The sequence below is a fragment of the Platalea leucorodia genome (assembly GCF_965183815.1).
Source record: "Platalea leucorodia genome assembly, chromosome: 2".
Classification (NCBI taxonomy): domain Eukaryota; kingdom Metazoa; phylum Chordata; class Aves; order Pelecaniformes; family Threskiornithidae; genus Platalea; species Platalea leucorodia.
The window spans coordinates 24,287,348-24,309,668 of NC_138824.1; the positions used below are offsets into that span (position 1 = coordinate 24,287,348).

The following is a 22,321-nucleotide window of genomic DNA, read 5'->3' on the forward strand; positions in this document are numbered from 1 at the left end:
ATCATTCTGTTTCTCCATCAATAGCTAGATGAACAGATCATTCTTCTTGTGAGCTTTTGTGCTGCATTCACAAGATGCAGTAATACTTTTTGTGGGGGTTATTCTAGTATTTTCTCCTTGCCCTTCACCTGCTTTTGTGTGAATCCAGATATTTCTCTCCTGAAGTTCTATCTGAGCACTAAAGCGTGAGAGAAAAGCCTTCAGTCTTCACAGGGCATTGGATACTGTACATATTTAAAAACATGAGAGTATCTGATACCCTTTCTGTACTTGTTTGGCAAGTTTTAGAAGGAACAGCTAGGAAGTGTCTTTCCCAGCTAATTGCATCTTGTTTGCTTGCCTGAATGGCAAAGAGTTGCCCAGATTTCAGTGTTGAGTAGGCAACAAGTATATGCTTTTATGAACTAAGAGGATGATTGGATCATTCTTCTGGCTATTATAGTTCAGCAGATTATCATAAGCAGAAAGCAGTGAATAATCAGATACCATTGCAAGACACAGAGGAAAGCCAGCTTTATAGGAAGATGACTATCGTGGTTTAACCCTAGCCGGCAACTAAGCACCAGACAGCTGCTCACTCGCTCCCCTCCAGTGGGATGGGGGAGAGAATGAGAAAGGTAAAAGTGAGAAAACTCATGGGTTGAGATAAAGACGGTTTAATAGGTAAAGCAAAAGCCACATATGCAAGCAAAGCAAACCAAGGAATTAATTTGCTACTTCCCATCGGCAGGCAGGTGTTCAGCCATCTCCAGGAAAGCGGGGCTCCATCAGGTGTAATGGTTACTTGGGAAGACAAATGCCGTCACTCTGAATGTCCCCGCCTTCCTCCTTCTACCCCCAGCTTTTATTGCTGAGCATGACGCCATATGGTATGGAACATCCCTTTGGCCAGTTGGGGTCAGCTGTCCCAGCTGTGTCCCCTCCCAACTTCTTGTGCACCCCCAGCCTGCTCACTGGTGGGGTGAAAAGCAGAAAAGGCCTTGACTCTGTGTAAGCACTGCTCAGCCATAACAAAAACACCCCCCCATTATCAATACTGTTTTCAGCACAAACCCAAACCATAGCCCCATACTAGCTACTATGAAGAAAATTAACTCTGTCCTAGCCAAAATGAGCACAATGACTTGTCCCAGATGAAAAAAGACTGAACTAGTTTAGCACCTGGCAACCATCTGGTGCTTCTAGCATGTAATTAAAAGACCTGCAGAGGCAGGTATTACATGTTCTAGCATAAGTATTTGTCAGATAGTGGGTTTGGGTTTTGGGTTTTGTTTTGTTTTTTTGTTTGTTTTTGTTTTTGTTTTTCTTTTTTCAGGCAAATACCATTCCCTAAAACAGAAATTATTGTATCACCCTTTTTAACTTATTTTTTCTGACGTACATTTCTGCCATTTATTTTCATTGCTGATTTTATCAGTAGACAATGCTGTAGAGGAAAAAAATCTGTGATGTTTAGAGGTGCTAATTTTTTTACCACTCTCCTCAGATTATTTTTTTAATTAAATCAACGTAAAAGCTATGCAAAGGAAACTGGAAAAGGAAATAAAGATTGGGCTTTTTTTTCCCATTAGGATGTCATGAATTAATAAGACTTTGTTTTGTTAAGTAGTGGAAGGATTAAGCTGGGAGAAGTAGAGAAATAAGGATAGAGAGTTTTCTGAAGGAGTCAGGAATCCTGCATTGAGATTAGTGTTAGCTTTGAGGAAGGTAGGGGAGTCCCTTCAATCTGTGTAGTTTCACTGTACTGAAAAAGCTAATGAAGTTTTTAGGTTGGGGATGATCGGTGTCAAACAGCTGTGAGAAAACCTGTCATTAGGCGTTTTCATGATTGTTGCAATGGTGTTAGATGCCCAACAGTGGGGCTCCTTGGAAGAAAGTTAAGGTACAGAGGGGAAGGTTACTTAAACTGCTATCTGTAAACTTCTGAATTCATAGGTGGCTATTAGACCTGTAGTACCTATATATTTCTGAGTGGACATTCTTTATGTATCTCTGTTCCCTTCTTTCTGGAATAACTGGTGCTATATAAATAGATAGCAGCAGAGGCAATATCTTTATCCATTCACTGTAGTCCTTCAATATGTAATTCCAAGTTAGTAGTAAAAGTTTATGTTTCTGTGTAAATGAATAATTGATTGCAAAGTACGTATATTTGGGGAAAGTGGGTTGAATCTATCATTCTGTTCATAAGCCAGTGTATTAGTAAAATGTTAATTTCTTTTGTTAGCTTCTCTGTTACCTATGGTAGGAACTCCTCATGGATTTTCTTCTGTGAAGAAGATACAAGAATACAAGTTGTAAAGCTGCTAGAAACACTTGGAAGATTTGATGGATCTAAGGTGAAATAAAAATTTATATATTTAACTTTCTTTCGAATGTGCCTGAATAGGTTTTTAGATGGAACATGTGGAATCTTTTTAAGTACAAAATTATAAATACAGAATTTTAGAATTCCTAGTTATGGAACAGTTTCTGTCGTCCAGAATTTGATTTTATAACGCTGCCTGGATGGCTCAGGTCTCCAAACATTGAAAAAGATGCATCCAAACAGCTTAAAATAGGGGAATAGATTTCTGTTGCTGAGGCTGAGAGTGAGCAAGGTATTTAACGTGAAGCAGTATGAGCGCCTGTCTAGCTGTTGAATAACTGTTAAAATTGATCAAAGACTCCTGTGGATAGCCTGAAAATGATGTAGCATCAGTAAAAAGATGAATATAGTCTGCTGTGTGGTCCCCTCTCCCCATTTTCCTGTCTGTCATCATTTCTGTTTATCATCAGACAGAATGACTGATGTTAGTTTGACTGTCTCTGATTTAATATAGTAGGGTATTTTATTTGCATTCTGTTTCTGAACCATCTTGGTGATAAGACAGTTTTCTCTACCTGCTGGAAAAGAAACAACACCAAAAGACTTGCAGAACAAAAGAAAAATGCAGTCACCAAGGAACAAAGGAAATTTGGCAATGCAACTGACATGAAAGCTGTTAATGTTTAGAATTCTCAGTGTTCAGAAAAAAATTCAGCTTGATGTCCATCCTTTGCCTGGAATAAAAGAAGCCAAAATCTCCTGCGCGAATATGTTTTCCCTCCTTATTGTTACCTTGACTGAGTATTGAACTCTGCTTCAGGCCTCACTTTAGCATATTTACTTCTTTTGCAGGCACAGGGCCTCGTTGTGTTTTCTCACAATTCTTTTCTAAAATGGTAATAATAGTAATTCAGAGATCTTACATTTCTAAACACTCTGTCTTCAAAATGGCTGACTGAAGATATTCAGGCCTTTGGAATATCCATTTATTTCCGTTTCAGAAACACCTACTCCTAATTGATGTTCTCAGAATAGAAACATAAACATTTTTGTTCTAGATGCTGCCCTTATGCCAGTTTTAATCTCTCCTTTGCATTACATGTAAATTCTATTACAATAACAAATTGCGTTTCAACCTGCATTAAAAGGAAAATAAAATGTTTTGCTTTTGTACATAGTAATTGTCATCTTAGTGTAATAGCCTGTAACTGATTCCTTATATACAGTGGTAGTCCATCAGTCACAAAATTTAAGATGAGTTAGACCAGAATGAGCTCATTCATTATTCATTTTAAAATGTCAGCAGTCTGCATAATAAAAAGCTGGTATACATTAATCACAATAAAAGGTCTACAAGGGGCATGTGAATAGTTGATGAATCTGCAGCTTTTCAGTCTGGTTATGTAGAGATTAGTAACAGAACTATTCAGACTGATATGAATGTAATATTGAGTGAAAACAGATGTGTGAAAGCATTGTAAGAGACTGTAGAGGTATGTTAAGAGAATGACCTGCATTGATAACCAAGGATGATATTGACGGCAGTAAAACTAAAAAACAGTGAGGAATATCTCATTTACATAAAGACCTCAAGGCAAGCACTCAGATAGTGAATTATATCTGAACATCAGGAAACACTTTTACTGTGAGGCTGACTGAGCATTGGCACAGGTTTCCCAAAGAGGTTGTGGAGTCTCCATCCACATATCTTGTGACATAACTCACAAGCCATCTGGACATGGTCGTGGGCAACCAGCTGTATAGGTGACCCTGCTTGAGCAGGGGAAGTTAGACCAGATGATCCCCAGAGGTCCCTTCCAACCTCAACCCCTCTGTGATTCTATGTTTCAACAGCAGATTGATTCAACCTGTGCTTTCATAATGGAAGATGGCAGCAAGGTTAAACCAAATTGTATGTGCTACTCCTCTTCCTGTCCTCCTAAAATGATGGGAGACTGCAGGCCCAAAGATATCCAGAATGAGTAAACCAAGCTGATGGGCAGCAATGACTTAGTAGCTGTTGATACCTAAAGGGTATAAAAGATCTATTTAAAAGACAATTTGTCTTTGAGAATCATAAGAACTCATAAGATGTTGTAGTAAGACACAGTGAGGATGTGACATTTTTCCCTTCCATCCAGTGAGGATGTGACTTTTTTCCCTTCATTACAGTCCTTACTCTGCAAAAATTTGGGGGTATACTTGTTTTATATCCATTCTAAACAGAAAGATTAAGACAACTGAGAGTAATGTTAAAGCAGCAGTATTTAAGTCTGTTAATTATTTTCAGATACAGCAGAGTCAGTAGTAAATTCTGAAACACTGTTATTTAAAACTCTAATAATAATACTACTACTTAATTTTTTACTTTATAAACGCATACTTGGGACCTTCTTCATTTAACTGTTTTGAAGATCAAGGTATTTAAAATGTGTTTGCTTTTTAAGTTCCCTAGTGTAAAAGAGGCTAGACAGATGGAAATTCAAAATGGACATATATATAAAGTTCCTGAATGCACTGCTTTTGAGTGTCTTCTCTAGTCAGTAGTCAGTTTGTGTGGTCAAACCCTGGAACAGATTGCCTGGAGAGGTTGTGGAGTGTATTCAAAACATGACTGGACAGAGTCCTGGGCAACCTGCTCTGGCTGACCCTGCTTGAGCAGGGCATTGAACTAGGTGATCTCAAGAGGCTTCTTCCAGTCTCAACCCTTCTATGATTCTGGGATTCTGTGCTCTTTGAACAAGTGGAATTCAGGGCATATGCTGGAGTTTGAAAATATAGTGTGTATTTGAATTCAGAGAACTGCATTTAGTTTCCTTTCTTACCCAGTACATTTTTTGTCTGGATTATTGTGAACAATATGCTTCCCTTGTTTTTGTTTTCAGGTTTGCTTTATTCAGCATGAATGCAGTCGTCATCTTCACTAAAAGGATGCTGTAGATGAACAAAATTGTTTCCTATATTCCTTTACAGGAGTGGTTTTTAGGTAAAGCGTTATATGATGAAGAATCTACAATAATTCACCATTATGCCTTTGCTGAAAATCCTACAGTCTTTAAATTTCCAGATTTTGCTGCTGGTTGGGCACTTAGCATTCCACTTGTTAACAAGTAAGAATTGAATTTTTAATCACTTCTTGTTTATTGATAGTAATTAAGAATGTGTTTAATTTAGATGCTAATCAATATTATTTTAATGAGTTACGATTTCATATGGATTAGTATTTGTTATAAAAGATGAAGGTGTTCATGTACAGTTGAAGGTCTTATTGCAGATCATGTAGATATGCAAAGTCAAATTTTAATTTTGAGCTGTCTTTGAATTGAAGCTGCTGATTGCAGCTTAGCTATGGCAGACAGCTTGGGATGTATCCAACCAATGCAGGCTGGCGTCTTGACTTCAGATCCTACATGGAGCTTTTGCTGCTGCCACCTATATTATCAACATCCATGCCAGTACACATAAGCCTGCTTTAGTTTGAGGATCTAAGGTGCATAGCAAGACATTCAACCAGGCACAGTAATGTACAGCTAGCTCTGGGTATGCCTACATAGACTTGTGCTCCCACTATAAACTTACCCAGAAAATACTACTTTGATAAAATTCCATTTCTTCGTTATTCTATGCATTCCAAGCTTAATTATTATAAATAAACACTTAAGAATTCATTAGTAGACAAGGGTACAGAAGTAGGTTTCTGTATCGTTGCTGTGTGCGTCATTTATTTTGCTTCACTCTGTGTATCTAAAAGTTAACGTCATGTCAGCTAGTTAATAGTTCAGTACTAGTTGTTCAACTAGTTCAATACCATCTCTTGTAATTTTAAAAATGTATTCTCTGCCAGACAGCAGTTTTATTCCTGGATCTTAGAATGACTGCATAGCCCTCTAGAAGTGTTTCTCATGCTATAGAGACAACCCAGATGTTTATTTCAGATTAGATGCTTAGTTTTTAAATTAGATTTGAAAAGTTCATAGATTGCAGAAGTTGAACGCATCTTGCTGTAGCAAGGATGGATGTTTTCATAAATTGAAAGTGCCTAAATACTGTGCTTTGGAATACACAAAAAGAGAATATTGTCTGAAGTTTGAGATGCTGATCAATATTGAGCTTCAAACACACTGGTGCTTTTAATCTGTTGAAAATGTTATGCCAGACTTTCTGTCTGCTCCAGATGAGAACGTTCTTCTTGGGCAGGAAGAATGTATCAAAATGTGCGTGCTGAAGACTAATATTAACATCATCACACTGTGCTCAGATGAAAAAAAAAATTATATGAAAAAGAAATATGAGTTGCTTCTTGGGGCAATAAATACAGAAGTGTGATTTATTTTTTTTCCCCTTATAAGATGGTCAGTAATACCAGCCACATTTTGCTGCATACACTAGTGATTGATTTTTTTTTTTAATATGGTTTTTTTTTGAGTAAATTTCTTCATCTTTAATTGTATAGGCTTGCAAAGAAGTTGAAAAGTGAACCACTCAAGTCAGACTTTACAATAGATTTAAAGCATGAGGTAAGCAGTGATGTGATGAAAGAAAAAATTGTCTCAAATCTATATATTTGAATACTGATAAATGGTAATGGAAATAACAGATTTTTCTTAGATGTTGCTAAAAAGTTTGACTGCAATGACATGTTTAATTTCTTTGCCTTCCTTTAGAGTATTGTAATACTTTAAAACTCTATTTCAAGCTTCAAAGAGTTAATGAATAAAATTGCATTCCTGTATGAGTGCATGCATGTTTGTATACAGTAAGGTATCTTCTAATGCTTGGTCAATAAAGAAGGAGAGAGACTTCCAATCCATGAAGCTTAAGCTGACATGAATAGTGTCTCAGATACTTACCAGCCTCACTCTCTAAATCAGACTCTTAAGAGCTGGATATGGTGGACTTGGTTTCCTCAAGCTATTTAAACCAAGCTGTTGTGTGAACAAGCAACATGGCAACTTGCACGGAAGTCTGGAATTATTTTTTTTTCTCCTCTGATTTGCAACAGTTTTAAAAGGTAGCTACCTGGTCTTCCAGAGAATAAGTGAGTTGACTGAAAGGAATAGGAGAAGAAAGGAGTGGGGAGATCTGAAAGATCAGTGCTGCCTTTTCTGAAGCTTTTTTATTTTTTCTGCCTTCAAGATGTTTGTGCAGCCCGGGGTTTTCTGCAGGTTTCCAGCCTGAACCAGGGTGGAAGGGGATGATGAAGCTGGAATAAGCTTGCTGATTTTGGCCTGAAATTATGAGTGATTTTGAATTCATTTTAATTTTTTAAAACTCCTGAAAGTCAATTGTGGTTCTGGCCCAGAAAAAAAAAAACAGCTTACTTAAAACTACTGCTGCTCTTCCAGATCTTTATTCTGTAATGGTTATAAACCTCCTCATTTCCAACATAAATCTACAGTGTATTTATAGAGTATAAATTGGTAGCATATTTAAATGATTTGGTTTTGTGCCAACACTATTCTTCCACATAGTTTCCCCTCCTTGACTAATGTATTTCTAAGAAGCATTTGGACCCCTCTCATTTTGCTACGTGAAACAAGCCAACAAGCTGTTTCTTTCCTCTTGTTAATTTTTCTAAATGCAAGACCTTGGGCTTCACACTGTTAATCTTTTTTTTGTAAGTTACCTCAAAGTCGTTCCTATGTTCCCAATATTTCAGTCTACCTCAGCACTGACAAAGCCTCTAAACATAGTGTCATAAAAAAAACTTCATTAGCAGATATTTCTTTTATGTGCCACAGATTGCTTAATGAAAAACAGTTGATCACTCGACTGGCAAAATGACTTCCACCCACTTCTTATTCTGTTAGCAGTTCTTTGCGTATGTTTAATTTCAAATTTATTGCTACTGATAACCTACTTCAGCCCTGTAGTTATTCTTTCTGCACAGTCTCGTGTCTCCCTAGAGACAGTTCCATTCCCCCTCATTTATTTTGTAAATTGCCATCTTCTCCTTCTTAAATCATTTTTGTCTCTACATCCTTCTTGTGTGAATCAAGACTGATAAGAAATCAAAGGATATAATCTGTGATCTTTAATGATTGTGTGTAATGCTTAAATTTATGAAGGATGATAAGTGTTTTAAGAAATGTTTTAGTTTGACGGAGTCCTAATAACATGTGCCTCCAGTCCTTGGTATTTTATTGTGCTCTGTATCAGGTTTTTTACACCCTACTACTTTCGAAGTCCCTATTTCTTATATCCATAACATTAATATCACTTTTGATCTGTAAGGCCTATCTTGCAAATATGGTAAAGGGTTTTTGTCATGCTGCTGCTCATTTGTAGATTGTTTTTTAGACTTTTTGTAACTGCACAATATATAGCATATTCCCTGATGCCTGTTCAAAACTGGAAGTGAATACTGGATTTTTTTGTATATCTAACATTAGACTTGAACTATGACTAAAACTACTTTTTGTCTTTTTATTGTAAATCCATTTCCATTGTTTTAGGAACTGTCTATCATCCTGTTCTATAACCCAAAATGGCACTCTAACCTCACTTCTGAAATATGATAGCTTCACACCGTTCTAAGGCTCTCTATTGAAGATTTCATTATTCAGTGGGAAATCTTAGGACATTATGAACTTTCATAAATAATTCATGTTAAGTTACAATGGTTAAATATTCTTTGTGCTGCAGGAGCATTGCTTCTTTGTTGGTTCATGTGATAGACATTAATTCTGAATAGCTGAATTTTGAACTAATACAATCTTAAAATGTACTGGAAGCTCTTTAGAAATCCTATCCCTTGCTGTTATGGAGTCTTTCCGCTATAAGGCGGGGTCAAGAACCACTTATATCCCATAATGTGAATGTGGTGACAAGACAAAAAGATAACTTTGGAGGTGTATGTGTGTTTATTGGCTGCTCCTTACCACAAGTGTGTATGTGTTGCATGTAATTTCTGTACTCCTCCTCTACTCCAAGCACTATCAATGGAATTTGTCTTAACTGCCGCTCATGCTTATGCATTTTCTTCCCTACAGAGTGGCCTTTCCCTGTAGTACTTTGTTGCACTCATCCGTAATGCTAGGATCATCTGTGTTTTCAGAAGTATTGATAACATGCAAAGAAACGTTGATAAACATTCAGAAACATTGATAACAGCAAAGAAACAGACCACTTAATAATGGTGAGGCTAAGAGAAATTAGAACTTGCAAACTACAGAACTCATTGTGGTATTGAAAGAACCTGAAGCTGAGTTACAGTGGTTTAGCAAGTCGCTATCAGCTGAGCAATAGTAGCGACCACATTTGTACTTACAGCTCCCGGTCATCTGCATCTGCTCAATTACAGGGAAAAATAGAGTAATTTAAACTGTTTTCAGTGCAATCAAACTAAATGTTTTTACTCTGCAGTTGAGGTGGTCTAAGACCGCATGTGTAGTTACAACAGCCCAGCTACAATCAGCAACTTGCTAAAAAGTCATCAGTTATTTGTGTTCTAGTATGTGACTGTACCCTAGCTGTTTGCTATCAAGAATCTTTCAAATCTGGAAGCTTAAGTTTCAAAAATATTATTATATAATCAATATAATATCAAGCCTGCCCCCAGTCCAAACAGGGCCTGTAGCAAACAGGCCCTTCTATTTCATTCCCTTTAAGTTCCAGAAATGGCTGTGTGCAGGTAGTTGGGATTTTCTGAGGATGTTGAGACCTAAATGAGACGGACAGGAAAATAATCATCTATAACTCAGAAGTCTGTAATTGGTTTGGTGACTTGGGCTTGTCCAGACCATAGTTAATGCTCTTGGTTTGCACTGGGTTCTTCCTGAACACTGGGGAGAAGGAAATATTTTGCCCTCTTAATGATCACATTATTTGCTAAAACAGGAGCTGAATTCTGGCCCAGTGGGCCGGGGCCAGTTAAAGCTAATAGCCCCTAAGCAGGCATAAAACAGTGAAAAGGAGACTCATTTTCATTGCCTTTGGTGTGTGTGCTGGGTCTCGTCCCATACTCCAGTGAAGCACTTGTTTTCCACGCAAGAGTCATTGGGAATATGTGGAAATAACATGGGAAACAGGAACTAAAACCCAAGACTGGTTTTCTTCCCTTGGACGAGTCCCATTTTCCCTGTGCAGTAAAGTCAGGCTCCCCTTTGCTACACTATCTTGTTGGTTCCATGAATCTTACTTTTTGCACAGTAACTCAGTTTCGTGAGGTAGCGTGGAGAGTCTTTGTCCCAGAATATCTATGGTTTCTTGGTGTAGACACCCTTTTGAAAACTAGAAGCTGTAACTTCTGACTGAGGCAGAAGCAAACCTAGAACGCAGATCTCCTACATCTTGAGTATATGCTGAAATAGCTCTTGTCCAAAGATGCTTTCACATCTTTGGCCTACCCTCAAGAGAGATGAAGCGTTCAGAATCGGGAGTGTATGGCAGTGCAGCTGGGAGCCTCTGAATCCACATACTTACTGAGATATTATTTTCTGCCTTTTAGATTTTTAAGAAGTTCATTTTGTTCTTACAAGTTTCTGAACAGTTTTTTATATAAAATGAACTTAATCTTTTAACTGGTCTGAGGTAGGTATCCAGCATAGAACTTTCCTGCCTGAATACTTAGTCTGGGAAAGTTATAAGCAGTGTAAAACTATTGCAATAGAAATGTTGGGCAAGTCTCAGTGTTCTTGATGTGTCATGAAATACAGATTGAAATATTGTTCTTTTTATTATGAACTGAATGTAAATACAGAGGTTGGGGTTTTTTTTTAATCTTCAGATATCACTGGTTTGCTTCTTCCTTTTTCCCCTGTAAATTTTGGCTGGCCTTTTTTGTTGTTGTTGCATTTAAAATGGACAAGAGTCTACTATAGGATAGCATATATATTACATTATCTTTCATTGTGTTTTACAACTTCTCAGAGTTCCGTTACTGATTTTGAGCATTTTAAAATGTCACCAGAGAATGGGTCTATTTTGAAAAGCTGAAAATTGCCACATAGGATGAAACAGGCCTAGCTATGCCAAATGATCAAAATAATTTTAAAAGAGCGACACAATAAGAATTTTTGTTTACTTTGAAAGAATGTGTAAATACTCACTTTACCACTTCTTATAAAAGTTAAAGATGAGTTGTTTCAACATGCTTAAATATATGAAACTAATTGTAATTCTATGAAACAAATTTTGAAACTTGTCTGTCTATAGAATTTCTTTTATAGCAAAAAAATTACATGTTGGCTCTGGAAATGTGAGCAAGGAGTAAGGTACGCAGCTAGTTAATCAACTAAGGGACAAATCTTCTGCAGCATCCCATATTTTTCAGTTTTCCTGTTAAGTTTGTCCTGTAATATGATTTCTTTGTAAGCCCTGAGAATTTTTATCCAGTTTCATTACTGATACAAATGTTTTCTATTTTGATAGATTGCCCTGTATATTTGGCAGAAAGGGGAAGGACCACATCTTACTCCAGTGCCTGAGTTCTGCACAGATGATGTGAACTCGTATAAGGTTGATCATTGTGCAACAACATTCAGTAACTTCCTACCACTTTGTGTAAGTACCATATTTTAAATACTGCTTGCTTAGTAAAGGTAAAACTCTTACTAAAATGCATAATACTTGACTCGAAAAATCTCAAACCTTAAGAAAATATTTTTCAATAAGTTTAAAAAAAAAAAAAAAGTTTGTTCTGGCATTTATCTGTTTTTGGATATGCTTTCAGCATTCTGTGCATCAGGATATTTCCTGGCAAACATACATCACATATGCTTTAATGGGTCTTTCTACCACAATGTTTGAGCAGCCCATAATCTATAAAGTATTTCTCCTTACATTTCTGTGAGATACTGAAGTGTAGATAATCTTTTTTCACAGATAGGAATCTAAAACTTGTTGAGGCTGAAGATAAAACATAATATAATATTTGGTGTATTAAAGTACAACCCACCTCTTCCACCTCCAGGAGAAGACATTTATGATATTGTGGATTAATTGTTGCTAGAGGCCAAAAAGTGTTCCATGCTTCCAGGAGAGCAAAAGTCTAGGTGCCAAAAAGGAAAACAAATAAAAGTAATTAAATGATTTTATTACAGTTGAAGAAATACAAAGATTTCTAGTGTGTAGCATTTAAGCTTCTTTTCCAAGTATGATACAGTTCAACGTGTTGTCACAGTGATTAATTTCAAAGAAATTAAGAAAATGGTCTTTTTCAGATGAATCATTCTTAGTTCAGCAAGTTCTATTATCATTCTCTTTTCCTAATGATGTGTGTTTTAGTTCACATTAGAATATTACATCAATGGAAAAAGTACTTCAATAATGTTATTTCAGGAATTTTAAACCACTAGTGACCTTTTTTCAAGGGACAAAAATGTACTTTCTAGTATATTACTAGTACACTATCCTACTTGATATGCTATACAATGAAAAGATATTTTCTGTTTTAGTTTATGTATGGCCATACATATAGTATAAAATGTTACAGGCAGAGCCTGCAATAAAAAATTAATTTTTGTTCTGTTCGTATAGGGAGAGCCAGTGAAAAAGGAAGATGTTTTTGTTGCTGTAAAGACATGTCGGAAATTTCATGGTGACAGAAGTAAGTTGTTGATTAGTTAAGGTAGTATTTCTGTGCAATATAGTTTATGAAATTAATATTTAAAAAATAAGCTGATATATGCTGTCTGTGTAGCTCTAGGACTGAATATTTGCAAAATGCACTGGGAAGCATGAAAGCTTCAGAATTGTAAATGGCTTATTCTTTAGGTAAATTTTTTTTTGCTATTCAGAGTTCTTCAGGAGTGCTGTGAAATGTTTAAGACAAAGTTGTGGTTGTTTGATGTTTCATCATTAGTGATTGGTTGGCAAAAATCTTGAAACTTAATATCTAAATGAAAAATATACATAAAGTTAGCTTACACTGATGTAAATTGGAGCTGTCGCAATATTAATTAATATAGCAACTATTAATATCCTTCGGTGTGTTTCCCCCACATAATTGGTTCAGTTCTATTCCTTGTGCTAGCAGTGACAATTGTGCAGCTGTATTTAGAAATTAGAGCAAGCTGAAAGCTCTCTCTCCTCTCCTCCTTCCTTTTGTCCTGCCCTCCCACCCAATAAAAGACTGAGCAACTTATGCTGTCATATTGCTTTTATCTGTTGTCACCCTATGCAATTGGATGTGCACAAGTGTTTTGTAATGCTTGGTATGGGAAATTTTGTCTCTTGTAAAAATCCGGTCAGCTGTAGTACTTTGTACAAGCCATGGCCCAGGTCAGGAGTCTCCATGGGTGCAACGCTATAGTGTGTTTCATCTGGAAATTGTAGTGTTACACAAGTAATGAAAGTCACCATGAAAATATGACCATGATATCCATGGTAAAAAGAACAAAGAAAAAAACCTAGCACAGCCCAACAAGATACATCCAGTGAGTATTAGCTTCCTTCTCAGAGGCATGGAAAATAAAGACACAGAGAGACACTCAGCTTCAGCTAATACACAGTAAGGCTCAGCTAAGTTGAGGTAGATCCAGTGTTTACAAAACTTGGAAGGAAAAATTCCAAATCCACTGATTTAACAGAAGACACTCTAGCTACTTGATGCCACCTACCAGTCCATTCTAGTTTACTTCTAGACATTTTGTTAATAAGGAAATTCAGGAATGGATTTATTTCCAGGAATATACTTGAATTTTGTGTGCCCTCATTATTATTATTATGTATTATTATTGCGTATATTATTATTACGTACTCCAGGTACGTGATATTGTCGCCATTAGGCTTACTTTGTTCATAAGCTTAATTTAAAGTGATTATTATTGGCAAAAAAAATTGAAAATTAAGTGATGTCTAGTAGTTGTACCAAATTTTGTGGGGGTTTTGCCATGCCTATTGTTAGAGGACAGGATGAAGATAAAAGCTCTTCTCTTGACCAAATCCCCTTTTGCTAATGCATCCAAAACTGTAGGTTCTGTCATGTCTATATTTAGACTATTTGCCAGTTGTTCTTCTTTTTTTCAAAATAAGATTTATGTAATTTTTTTCTTAATATTATGGCACTTGATGAAGGCACATTTCCTGTATTTTAATCACCTAATCATTAGGGTATCTTTAGCAAGTAGCTTTTGACAAAACAAAATTGACTATCCTGTAATTGGAGTTCACTGAAGAGTTCTCCTTTCTGGATCCATGTTTATTTTCTTACATCAAAATTAAAATAAAAAAATAAAAAACTAGAAAGTCAGTAAAAAACATAAGGCTTCAAAAAGGTAGTGTAAACATCCTTCAAGAAACACCTGTTGAAGACTGAGGAAAATTCTTGAACTTTCCTCACAGCTTCCAGTGTAATGCAATAGAGGATAATCTTACTCAAGATTTTGAAAGATTAATGGATGCCAGCTTCAGAGAGCTCCTTTTACCTGGTAAGTCATTTTTTATTGTATGCCAAAAACTACATTACTGCAACATTAAGGCTTAGAATTCGATGTGCAAAAGCTGCTAAATTTTACTTCGGAACTTACTCAGATATAACTCTCCTTCACACACATACTGTGTATGGTTATATAAGAAAATTTCAAGACTGCAAATGCATCACAATTCTAGAAGTACCACAAATAAAATATAATTAAGAGCTTAGAGCTGACCTTCTATAAGTAGATCTCAGTAGTGCGGTATTAAAAATTCCATGTGATCACAAGTATTAATACATATTGATAAATATTTGCATCAACAGCTAGTCAGAAATTTCAAATAGTTGTTCTTTCTTTGGAACATATGAGTTGTTAGAAATTACAAAGTATTATGGGATTCAGTTTCCAATAGACATTAGTCTGGGTGGTGACACTTCCATCAAAACAAGCAAGGAAAAGAGAAAGACACTTTAGCTAGTAGCCCCCTTGTTAGACCACTTAACTGATGTGAGACTCGGGTCCTTGCTTCAGCGAACTTTTTTCATTTATACAAAAAAGGGGGATTCCACTGAAGAAATTGAGAGGCTCAGGCCGTAATAGCCAATAGTTCTGTGTGTTAAGGCACCCTACTGAGGTTGAGGTCCTTGGTTGGAGAAAGGTGAAACAGCCTTTACAGGTGCATCTCTTCTGCCTGGTGAAGGTTGGAAGCATTTTGTATATCTGTGACCCTTCTGTACTGGGGCCTTTCTGAAAGCTCTCTGATTTTGTTCTCCTGAGAAACACTTTTGAAATAGAACATTTCCACAAAATAAGAAAATAATGTCCTGCCTAGTTGTGTTTTTAATTCTATTTGGGGAAAAAAAAAAGTTTACATGGCATTCTCTGTCAATGCATGATTATACAGTTGTTATATGATGTAAAGTGACTTTTTAGTACATAGGAGGTAGAGATAATGTATTGTGAAATTCCTGGGTTTGCATTTCAAAACTCCACTGTCATGTTGTATGAACATATTTTTTGTACCTAATTCCCTTTGGATTTTTTAATGCAAAAATTTGAGAGCAATTTTAAGTGTCTAAAACTTGTAAAAGCAGTATTGTCCCTTGCACAATGGTACAGAAGTGGAATTATATTTTTCCCAAATATTTGTAGCATCATTATTAGAATTTTGTATGATCAATTTTAAATGTTTATGTCAAGTGGCAAACTAATAAGAGAGGATTGCTCTTATAAAGGAACACTAAGCAGTCCTCCTTTAGAAAGAATCTCCATGGGATAAAAATGGGTTGTATGATATTTATAAATGTCCTTCTGTGAGTGTGTCTCCAGAGACAGGTGCTTTTCAGCATTAACGTGACATTGCTGTCAGATATGATGTATATAACACAAGCGTAGTGTTTCAAAAGGTGCATTTGGTCTGTTTCTGATTCAGAATATTTTACATGCTGTACAGTTGGATGTGCTGTTTTTAAAATGTGACAGTTTCAATACTGGGAGAATGATTGATCTCTGATAGTGTTCATGCTGATGTGTGCTATAAAGTCTACCATAGCAAGTGTAAAAGTAATGAATTCCACGCTTGGGTTAGCATAAATGTAAACATCACAGTTTTCAATGTAATATGAATTAAAATATAGTAATTTTTTAAAAGAAAAGTTATTACTATAAAAATAAAACTGCTCTGACTGGGTTTCATAAAAATGTAAAGTTGTTTCTCTCTAAATATTGTAGGAAGGAAAAAAGAATGAATGTTTAGAACCATGATGCTGTATTTGAAACAGCATTTTCATTACCATGCAAAAGAATATATCAATTAGCAAGGTGCATAAACGTTTTGATCAAGTACTTATTTTAATCAAGTTACTTATGTTTCAATGTCAATGATTGTTTTGCAGTACCAGTTGTAAAGCAGACTTGGGAAAGAGAAGCTGCCCTTATTGAATACTACAGTGATTATGCAGACATCTCCATTCCTACTATAGATTTAGGTGTACCTAATACTGACAGAGGTGAGCTATTGACTGTTGTTGTCAGTTTTGCGCAAATAACTGTCTAAAGATGGTAAGTTTTATGGATGATATGTATATTTCATGTATAGTATATGATTTAGAAATTCTGTATTTCTGTAGCACGTTTGTGCAGTCCTAAACTAAAAGAATGCTTTTGCCACACAGGAGATTGATGGAGAGCACAGTTCACCTATAGAATTCACCTGTAGAATGTTCTTTTTAGTAATGTTCTTTTTAGTATCCATCTTTTTAGATGGATGGAGAGTACAGTTCACCCACGTAGGTAGATTGTTCTCTTTAGAGTGATCTTTTTAGTAATACTGTGAGTATGAAAGCATAGTACACTGATATACTCCAAGAGACAAAAATTGGTGGTATTACTCTGGGTAACAGTAATAACTCTTGAGTTATTGATGATCTTGAGTAAGATCATCAGTGGTAGCAGAAGTCATAGATTTATGTCAAAAGACCTCAGACAGTGCCAGCTGGTTACTGAGCATAAACTACTTGCCATATGGTATTCAAATATTTATACATTTGTGTCTAGTATGTCTTGATTTAAGCGCAAAAACTAAATGTTAACATTGGAAGATCTTTTTATGGCAAATAATGTTATTTTAAAGTAATTTACTTTTTGTTTGAATAGAAAAAAGGCTATGGATATGATGGATACCATGAGTTTATTAATTTTAGGGCTTTTTCTTTCATTTGATCTATTGTTCTTAGTCTCACAGCCTCTGCTACAGGCTATTACCTTCTGAATTAGGGGTGTCCAAGCTGTGGCCTATTAGCTTCATCTGGCCCACAAGGTCAGTTGTTCTGATCTCTGGATTATTTCCAGGTGTCCTTTTTTTGTCCTTCACAAGGTCTAGTAGAGGCAGAGAGCGAATAGGCAGGGGTTTCCATTTGCACAGGTGCAGTGTGACACGTGCCACCAGTGGGTGTTTTCAGGAGGCAGCAGACCTGCTGGGCACATGTGGATCATCTGTAGAAGCTGTGCCCAGTAGTTCCAGTCACACCAGGGGAAAGGCACCTTCCACGTCTGGCCTTCGAGCATTGCTGCGGGGAGCAGTGGCACCTGTGGGCTACTGGCATTCTAAACTAAACAACTTGTGCTGAGTTTACTCTAGTACTATTTTTGTCCATCTTTTGTCATGGAATATAATATAGAAATCTTGGTTTTGATTTTGTAAATGTTTATATATCAGTCTGCATTAAGTTCATGATTTCACAAAATCAGCAAAGCTAGGACTTCCTTCATTTCTTAAGCTGAGAGCTACTGCATTTTCTCAAAAAATATTTTTACTGGAAGTAGCTTCAAATATAGTATCCTAGCCTTATTTTTTAATGCTTGTTTAGTAATTGTAATAATGGTAACACCAATTGCTTTAAACAATCAACTGTAATCTAGATGAATAAAGACTGTTTGCAATTAGATTGTTCCAAGATCTCATTTTGTTTAAATTTACATATTCTGTTATTTCTCTTCCTTTAGGTCACTGTGGGAAAACTTTTGCCATTTTGGAAAGGTTTTTGAATCATAGCTCTCCCAGAACTCCTTGGTTAGTCATAGTGGATGATGACACACTGATAAGGTATACATTTCAATATATCAGGAATTGCCACTGTTCATGTCAATAGGAGTTTTAGCAATATTCATCTCTTCTTCTGTATTTAAGAGATACAGCTGTTTTATTAATGTAGATTTATATTCCTTCAAGGAAAAAAATTGTCACTTTCCTTCAGCATTCCTTGACTGGTATTAAAAACAATGTGATCTTGTAACTTGATAAAAACTATGCATATTAGCGTTATTATGTAATCATATAGTCTGAATATGATTACAAATTGTCACATGTTGTGGTTCTTCAGTGTAGGCATGTCTGAGCTGATTGGTTTTAGTCATTTGCTAATACATTTTCTAAGATTTATTCCTCACATAAACGTGCCAGAAGAAAGGTTCTGTAAGTTAGGGTCAGTTGTCAAAGCCACCCAGAGTGGTGTCCAGGGGCTTGCCTTTGTTAGAAAATTAGATCCCATTCACATGAAAACTGACACTGCAGTATAAGCGAAATAAGGCACAGTGATCAACCAGCAGAATCACATGATCATGAACACGAGAATAAGTGGTTCAAGATAATACTTTTCATTAAATGATGTGACAGAAGAGGAATTTGGAAGAGACTATAACTGTCGATAAAGTAGTATTCATGTAACTAAATCTACCTTTTTGTTTTTCAATTATTGGGGAGAAAAGATAATTTGCAAAGATCTTGCCATTGTTTGGAAGAAATCATTTCATGTTTTCTCTGAGATGAGACTCAGTTTTGTTGAGAAACTGTACTTGCTTCTTCAGAAAAATATTTTTCAGCTAATTGATTCATCATTTGACCAAATTCAGCGATCGTATCTCATAGTAAATAACCCATCATAAATTTCTGTTTAAAAGTTTGTATCTCTTTCTTTTTTGTAGAATTTCTGAATTTCTCCTGTCATTTTTGTGCTATTTACTAGAATGCCATTTAGGCTAGCAATGTCTGTTTCAAAATGAATGTCTACATGACTTAATTTTTTTTTAATGAATTTTTGTATTATAGTATCTTCAGGCTCCGAAAATTGCTCAGCTGCTATGACCCAAATGAACCAGTATTTCTTGGAGAGCGTTACGGTTACGGCTTGGGAACAGGAGGATATAGTTATATCACTGGCGGCGGAGGGTAATTTATTTAAACTCCTACTGAGATCTACATCAGTCTGTGCTTTGAATGTAAATGTTTTGAATTACAGCACAAACCAGCTGCAACAGAAACAGTGATGTTTCCTAGTACAATTAAAATGTAATGATGCTCAGAGACCCAAATGTCCTAACTAGTAAGAAGTTGTGCTGCCCATTGGGATCAGATTTGTAGAGCAAAACACTTGGTGCTGAGGACCATGCATGTTTCAGGAGGGGTCATTTCGGCTTGACTGGTCCTGTGAACTGAGTGCCTATTACCAGTTATCTGCACTACATGTTCTCCTGATACACATCATGCAGCTTTGTTTCATCGGATAGAATTCATTCTGCATACTCGGAGGCCATCTTACAATGTGATTCAGGGTGTAGTAAGCAGAGACAATTGGGATAGTTACTTAAAAAAAAATACACTTGTTATCTGGACCGTTGTGGAGCTTGCAGGAGAACCCAAAGCAGCACACCTAGGGATACAAATTACCACAATGAGAATGTTCTTTCCTGTTATCTTTCTTTGTGCAAGCATGGAGAAAAATGATAGTGATTCTTCTTCTGTTTTTGAACTTCATGCAATGATTTATGGAGACTTGGCTGAGCGAGGAGTTTGATGTTGATGTCCTGGAAAATGAGTTTCTCATAGAAACAGATCATTGTGGGTTGATCTCATGCATGAGACACAGGGGTCCCTGTGATTGTGTGCAAGATTTGACTTAAATTAACGTGTATATGAACTTTCAGGTTGGCTCATATTGCAATAAGAACAATCTTTAAGACTCTGATCTGTCCATCTTGTGTGTCTAAAGCAAGTAGTGTGGACGTCTGAATGTCCTTAGTGTCTTTCTCTGTGAAAAGTAATGGCTATAATAACTTACTAGATTCTTATCCATCCATGAGTAAGTAAAAATCAATTGTATGGCCTTCGCACTGTTTTGCATAGTTGCGTACGATCTCACTTAAGTAGGGTTTATGCTTGAGTTAAGAAACAAACCTTCCACTGGTGCTGGTATGTTTGTTGGTTACCAGTCCTATACTTCTATATTTTTTTAGTGTTTATCTCTTAGTTTCTATTCTGTCATCTAGGTGTGGAAGTCTGGGGGTTATTTTCATTCTCCAGTTTGAGCATATAGAGGCACGTGTCATCCATCTTGCTCCATACCCTAATTTTGAGAAGGTTTGTTGTAAGTAAAGAATTCTGTATAACTGGAGGGACACAGTCCAGATAATCAACTAGCAAGAATATTCACCAAATGTGTGCAATTTATGTCACACCTTCTGTGTAGCAACACATGCTGGTCACAAGTCCCAACTCTTTTTTTTTTTTTTTTTTTTTTATTTATTTATTTATTTTTATTTTTTTATTCCAAGGCTCTAGCTTATTATTCATTCTCTATTTGATCTGAGCACTGAGATATGACTTCCTACTGTGCTCTCCATTTTTTTTTTTCTTTTTATGATACATGCAGTCTTCAAAGTTGCAATGACAGTGATGGAGTCTTTTACAACTTTAATCTGACAGTATTCTCAGGTCAGTCTTTTTGCCTTAGCATTCAGTATTTGTAGAAGTTTTGCCATGACCCAGCGTCAAGCAAAGGATTGTTATCTAGTGAATGAACTCATGAAGCCATGCAGTGATTTCGGAGTGTGAATCTTTTTAGTATAACTTGTAGCTAGAGTACCCTGTATTCTGATGAGACTGGGTGGATGATGTAACTTCAGAAAAGGCAGCTATGGAATACTAGACAAGATTATATTCCCTCAGCTATTGAATTGAAGACATCATCATGTTTCTGGTCTATTGAAGGCTTATTTTAGTGATAATGATCTAACAGGTCCAGGCTCTGATTGATATTTAGATGAGCAAGAAAGTTAGGATGAACAAGAGAGCCTTGCAATGGCTTCAAGGAACATTTTTCACTTATGGAGAGAACTCAGTATAACCGAGGAGTCAAGGAACGACAGTTCAGTTTTAGAGTTCTTTTCATTTAATCGCTACATGATAACTAACTGGACAATACATTTGAGTAAGATAGAGGAGAATATCCCTTTAAAGTCCTGGCCAAATTTAGGAGGAATTATCAGCTGTGGTAAAAATGGTGGCTAGCTAAGTAATTGTTGGAATAACAACAATTGGCATAATTGGTATAATTAATTTTCATGGTATAAAGTAATTGCGTTTCAGAAAATGCCTCTTGCACTACTTGTCATTACTGACTTCTCAAATTTTGAAATTTCAGATATGTTGTACCAGAGGGCTACATTTTGTCTTGCAGTTTTATATCATTTAGCAATATTTATTAATTACAGTCATTTGGCTTCTCTAGTAGTTACTGTCTTATACGTTTCGTTTGCTTTTTTTGTTCAGGATGGTTTTCAGCAGAACAGCTGTTCAGAAACTACTTGCCAGTAAATGCCGGTGTTACAGCATGGACGCGCCTGATGATATGGTCCTTGGGATGTGTTTCAGTGGCTTAGGAATCCCTATAACACATAGTCCACTTTTCCATCAGGTCAGAGAGTTATTTTTACTAGTATTTAAAAAATATTTCACTCTTTTAAGTATACGTGTAAAACAGGACTCATAAATATTGCAAACCCATAAATATTGCAAACTCGATCAATGTGTGATAACAATAACCATGCTGCTGCTGCTGCTATGCCTTATTTCCCTCCAGATCAAGTTTGATCAAGCAAATAAGAGTATTCTCAAAGGATGGATTACTACAATGCTTTAATAGTTTATAAGATATTTCAGTTACCCTGTGACTACATTTTATAAAAAATACATTTTATAAAAAATGCATTTTATAAAAAATACAGTCAGAGGTGGGAACTTTAAAAACCGAAGAGAATTAGGAGCCACATGCTTTGAATGCTTGTGATATGTCCTTTTAGAAAAGAAAAAAAAACCCAC

The 22,321-nt window shown here is 36.1% G+C and overlaps 1 protein-coding gene across 1 annotated transcript in view; it reads left to right on the top strand.

The window, feature by feature from the left end:
* The window catches only part of B3GLCT (beta 3-glucosyltransferase), a 61,446-nt gene that overhangs the window by 34,450 nt on the left and 4,675 nt on the right, over window positions 1-22,321 (top strand). Inside the window, exons 6-14 of the mRNA XM_082333637.1 lie at window positions 2,228-2,339; window positions 5,282-5,418; window positions 6,762-6,825; window positions 11,681-11,812; window positions 12,788-12,857; window positions 16,563-16,676; window positions 18,172-18,271; window positions 19,274-19,393; window positions 21,773-21,917. Coding sequence (XP_082189763.1) covers window positions 2,228-2,339; window positions 5,282-5,418; window positions 6,762-6,825; window positions 11,681-11,812; window positions 12,788-12,857; window positions 16,563-16,676; window positions 18,172-18,271; window positions 19,274-19,393; window positions 21,773-21,917 — 994 coding nt within the window. The remainder of the gene's footprint in view (window positions 1-2,227; window positions 2,340-5,281; window positions 5,419-6,761; window positions 6,826-11,680; window positions 11,813-12,787; window positions 12,858-16,562; window positions 16,677-18,171; window positions 18,272-19,273; window positions 19,394-21,772; window positions 21,918-22,321) is intronic.